At 48.3% G+C, this 5,207-nt stretch overlaps 1 protein-coding gene across 1 annotated transcript; it reads left to right on the top strand.

The window, feature by feature from the left end:
* Positions 1–1,712: 1,712 nt before the first annotated feature.
* Positions 1,713–2,649, top strand: LOC129598173 (uncharacterized). The gene is made up of 2 exons (XM_055495946.1): positions 1,713–1,978; positions 2,072–2,649. Exons 1-2 carry the CDS (start codon positions 1,934–1,936, stop codon positions 2,345–2,347), a joined length of 321 nt encoding a protein of 106 aa, XP_055351921.1. The 5' UTR covers positions 1,713–1,933; the 3' UTR covers positions 2,348–2,649.
* The last annotated feature ends 2,558 nt before the right edge of the window (positions 2,650–5,207 follow it).

Genomic DNA, 5,207 nt, shown 5'->3' with positions numbered 1-5,207 from the left:
GAGTTCCGCACTCCTTACATTACGTACGCAGTTTTCTTAACCGAGGTATATGTATTAAAGAGGTTTCACTGTAGTGAAGTTTAAAGACTTTTCCTAATACCTTAACAGGTACAGTGATTTATATTGCTGCGAAACGAGCTTTTTCTGCCCTGACGATCGTGATTGACGTGACCGGTAAAAAGGTGCACGAAAACTACAAATGAAACTGCTAAAGTAGATGTTTTCGTGATACCTCATTATGCATTTTCACTGCATCAGAGCTGTTTGTTGCGAGTGCAGCCGTGCCGCTTTGTGCTCGTACGCCTGTATCGGTTGATTCTCAGGTTAAATGCATCGGTATTCAAAGATTTTATTAAAAATTGGTAGTACTGTATTGTTCGTTAAAGGTATGATGTTGTTTCAAGTTTAAAGCGTTGTTGACGGTCATGGTATGGCTCGTTAAATTGTGCCGCGTCGCAATCCAGTACTTACTGCTCCACCATTTCTGTTAATAGCTTATCGATAAAAGAGTACCCGTAGACGAATACAGCATTTTCATACTGCAGCAGCAGCAGTTAGGGATAGCCGTTAGAATATTGCCGCTTCACCAGTATCCGATCCCGTGCCGTTGTTAATCACTGTACGAGTACCAAGAATTGTCGCGGAAAATACATAGGGAATTCACGCGTAACAAGTGCGCTTTTCTTGAATGCTTGAAGTACATAGGTACTTCCGGTGTTGCTGTGCAGTGTACTTCTGAACTTCATCACACTGAACCCTTCATCACAGTCAACCGCTATCTTATTACAGCGGTGACAACGTTTCACACCCACAAGTCGACGTCCCAGTACCCGAAATTCTAAACAATTCAACTATGCCACGGTTAACCGCAGCAGACGTTTAAAACCTCCCCGGAAACTACAACATGCAGACGTTTAAAACCTCCCCCGAAATTGCGAAGAGGAAGTACTGCGGTATTTCCTGTTTGTTCACTTTCGCGAGAGGTCGTCTTCATATTCCCTCCGAATCCCCATCTCTGTGGCATGGCTACGTTACATAACTATCATCACCGGCTTACAGCGAAAGTGACCAGTTGCCGAAAAAGTAATACAGCCCTAATAGGAAAACTCTTTTTAATACAGGCCAACACACACTGCAAACACGCCGGCTGGCAACAATTTTAATCGTTCGACAACACGTACGCTCTGTCGACAGAACTGATCCAAAGTGATTAATATTAAACAGTGGCGGAACAAAATCGAATTTACGGTAAAGCAAGCGTAATCGAGTTCTTGATAGGGGGACGGGGACGGATAGGAGCTGCAGCATACAGAGCATGTGTACTAATTTCTACCGATATACTCTCTCTATGTTGAAGCATCGGGTGAAATCAGAGCGCTCCCCGACCACCAAGTAGGAAACCAGTTACGCTTGCTTTACGGCGAATTCAATTTTGTTCCGCCACTGTATAATATTAATCACTTTGACTGATCGGCTTGGAAATGAGGCGCTGTGTTGTAATGCTTTAAAATATGGCATGCACACTGTACGTTCAACGTCAAGTATTTATTAGTCAGCGGCGGTTGCACGATTGCCGGCGTAAGCGATGCCATCAGACTTCCAGGTACACCAGTTGACAATTCGCCGGGACTGGAGAGATTCCACTCGAGAATGATAACATCGCTGCTGTCAAATGCGCCAATGTCCACGCAGCGATGTAGTGGTGAATCAACCGACAGTCATACCTCCCCTGACCAACCTAGCGAACTGCCGTGAAAGCAGCTTGAATTTCCCATCATAAAAACTTCCGCAGTGTTGTACAGGCAGTAGATTTTCGATAACAACATAATCCACTTGATTTCCTAAACTAATTACGCTCAACTTTCTCCACCATTTTGCTTGCTTCAGAAAAATTATTACTGTCATTTTTCTTGCTCAAGGTTTATTCGCAAATATGGATCGACATGTATACGGCATCCTATGCCTGATTATTTTAACGGTCAGTGTTAATATCAGTTTACTTGCTGTTAATTGTACCTATAATATTATTACGAACAACTTGAGTTTATTTCTTGTTCCGGTAATATTGTAGATCGCCGTGGTGTGCCTGGCCGAAGATGTCCCCGTGGGCGGCAGTCCAACAATGTCGCGGTTAGTGAAGCGGCAGTACGGCGCGTACGGCGCTGGTTATCCCCCACCACCGTCGCCCTACGGCCGCGGCGCCATGTACTGCGCGCCGGTCAGCAAGACGTGCACCTTCTCCACCAACTACAGCTGCCACAGACACTGCATCAAGCGCGGCTTCCTTTCTGGCCACTGCAACACCAAATATCTGCCCGACCGTTGCGACTGCTGCCGACCAATTTAAGCATCAAATTTCCCATAAAGCGGTGCACCATGATTTAACAATTTAATTGTCATCTGTCGCCCCGCTAATTTGCTACGTGAGAGACCGTGAAAATTGTCGTAAATCAGCAACAAATATTGGCGAATTAAATTAATTTTTTATTGCCATTTTGTTACCAGTTTGTTTCTGCAGGTTTTTCTGGATATTGAATTTGTATGTATAGCCCTAAATGAAACCCGATTTATTTGGGCGATAAGTGTACTTGTTGCACGGGAGAAAAGGTACACTTTGATTTGATCGCAATCAAAAAAAGCGCTATTATGCTTCCCGTTAATCGACAAAGCCACAAGATTTATACTGTTTATTCAAGGCTTATTGAGAAACAGCAAGACATGCAATTAAGATATTACTGCTGATAAGACACTACGATTCACCGCCGCTATAAAATACCGGTAAACAACCGCACAGCGCTGCGTTCTCCTTTGCCGCTGCCGGTTTAGTCGGACTTTAAATTATGCCGGTGGAAATTTCTGTTGCTCACACTACCGGTGAAAATGAAGGTTCTAATGCAAGTCGTATTAGCCTGTGTATTGCTGGGCTATTGCGCTGCGTTGCCGCAGCCAGTCTTCCGCATGGATATGTACACCGAGGAGCAGTTCGAAGAGCTGTGGGAGGCCGTGCCCAGCTGCAGCCACACCGAGTACGCCACGCCCATCGACAACATGAGCTCCTTTGAGTGTGTCTATCCAGCGTCACCAGCGTCGCTCCAGGCGTTCGGCCAGCGCTTCGCCGCCTTCAACCTGAGTAAACCGGTCAAACTGCGGCTGGAGAACGTCTCCTGGAGCGCCCCGCGGGACCCCCTCTTCCCTATTCGCCACCACGTGGTCCTCCTGGACCTCCAAGAGTACGACCCGCTTCCCGTCAACTTCTTCGTCGACCTCCGCCTGCCCAACCTTCTGTACTTGTCCGTACAGATGAGCACCAACGTCTCCGTGCCCCGCGGAGCCTTCCAGCACACCCCGCGATTACGGATCCTCAAAATCGCCATCGCCAACAGCGTCGTCGGCCTGGAATCCGATTTTGTGGCGCGCCTCCCGGATTTGGTGGTCCTGTCGCTGGAGGCGGATTACCGGGAGTTTTGGGATGCGGACACGCTGACGGAGAACGGCCAGATGCGCTTCGACCTGCGCCCGCGCACCATGGACGTCGGCGACCGGATGCCGTATGTCCGAGCGCTGCACTGCGGCTGCCAGTATGTTTGGCTGCGCCGGTTGTATCGGGAACGGCCGCAGCTGATTCAGCCGAAAGCGTATAAAGAGGTCTTCGTGTACGGCAACGACGCCGGCAGCTACATGGAACAGGCGGGTGACCTTTTCATCCCCTTCGACTGCGCCAAAACCGGGAAGGACGCCGTCCTGGATTATAAGAAGGAGCGGCGCTACAGCCAGCATGTGCCGCAGTGCTAGTTAACTGCTCTATAAAGCTTCTTTTGGGAAACTTAAACGGATATAGAAACCTTTACCAGATTGACGACAATTAATAATTACGGACACAATTGATGTACAATATAGTGAGTTGATTGAAGAGACCGTTGTGCGTTGTGCAGCTCCTAGCAGTTTGACCTTTCCTACAATATCGCGAAAGCTAGTAATTAAGTCAGCGTTCCAGGCAAATTTATGCTCCGGTGCCTGGATAATCGGTAGCGTTTGCTAACCAGGCAAGCAAGTTCTTTGAAAAGGGAACGAACAGTGTTGTACTGAATGATGGTAGGCTGCAAAATGGCAAGCGATAAGCGACAATGATTCTCCATTATACTATTATCGCAATTCCTAAACAGTCTCGCGTACATTGTGTATCAATAGAAACCGCAGTTATTCTTCATGACACTTAATCAGACTGGCAAGTAAATTTCAGCACGCATATTCAGCCGACTTTCTTTTGTTGGTTGTACTTCCGGTACTATAAGTGCCAATGTTGTGGAAAATCTGCCGACTTAGTGACTGGTACTTGGCTGTGCAAATAAACTGTATACAACATTAGAAGTCTGGTACGCAGTACGCACCTTGCTCATCGCGATTAGCCGGCATTTCTGACTAACTGACAGCATTGCATTTAGCAGCCAAGAAAAATGCTGATAAGGCATAAGCAGCACAATATACGGCTGTGCATATAAAAGACAGGCAGTCTGTTAAAGGAGTGCGGAATTAGGGTGTTTAATGCGCCGCTGCCTAATAAATCCGTCGACGCGTTTTTACAAATTTATGTTTTGAGAAACGCTTTAAAATGGTCAGATGTTGGATAGCTTACTTATTTGTTATCCTGAGCTTGGGCGCTCCAGCCTGGTCGTCGACATTGCCGGTCTTCCGCATGGACAACTTCACGGAGGCCCAGCACGAGCAGCTGTGGAACCTGGTGCGCAATTGCTACCCCAACGAGTACACCGAGCCCACGGACAGCATCGCCAACTTTGACTGCGACAACGCCACGCCCGAGGCACTGCAGACCTTCACCCAGCGTTTTGCTTCCTTCAACCTGAGCAAACCGGTTAAGTTCCGGCTGGAGAACGTCCGCTGGAACTCTCCCCTCGCCCCGCTCGCTCCCATCCGGCAAAACCTGATCATCCTGGAACTACACGACTACACACCACTTCCGGTGGGATTCCTGGACAACCTCCGTTTACCGAATCTATTGTATCTCTCTGTTCAGCGCTGCACAGACATCCGGCTGCAGGCCTCCACCTTCCGGAACCTCCCCCAACTCCGCATCCTCAAACTGGCCATCGTCAACACGTTCGCCGGCGTCAACCCGAATTTCTTCGCTCCGCTGCCGCATCTCGCTGTGCTATCGCTGGAAGCGGACTACCTCCAGTGGGCGGACCCGG

This window comes from Paramacrobiotus metropolitanus, unplaced genomic scaffold, assembly GCF_019649055.1.
Source record: "Paramacrobiotus metropolitanus isolate TYO unplaced genomic scaffold, Prichtersi_v1.0 Parri_scaffold0000117, whole genome shotgun sequence".
Lineage (NCBI taxonomy): Eukaryota > Metazoa > Tardigrada > Eutardigrada > Parachela > Macrobiotidae > Paramacrobiotus > Paramacrobiotus metropolitanus.
The sequence above is the reverse complement of the archived record's forward strand: the minus strand, read 5'-3'. Positions and strand labels throughout refer to the sequence as shown.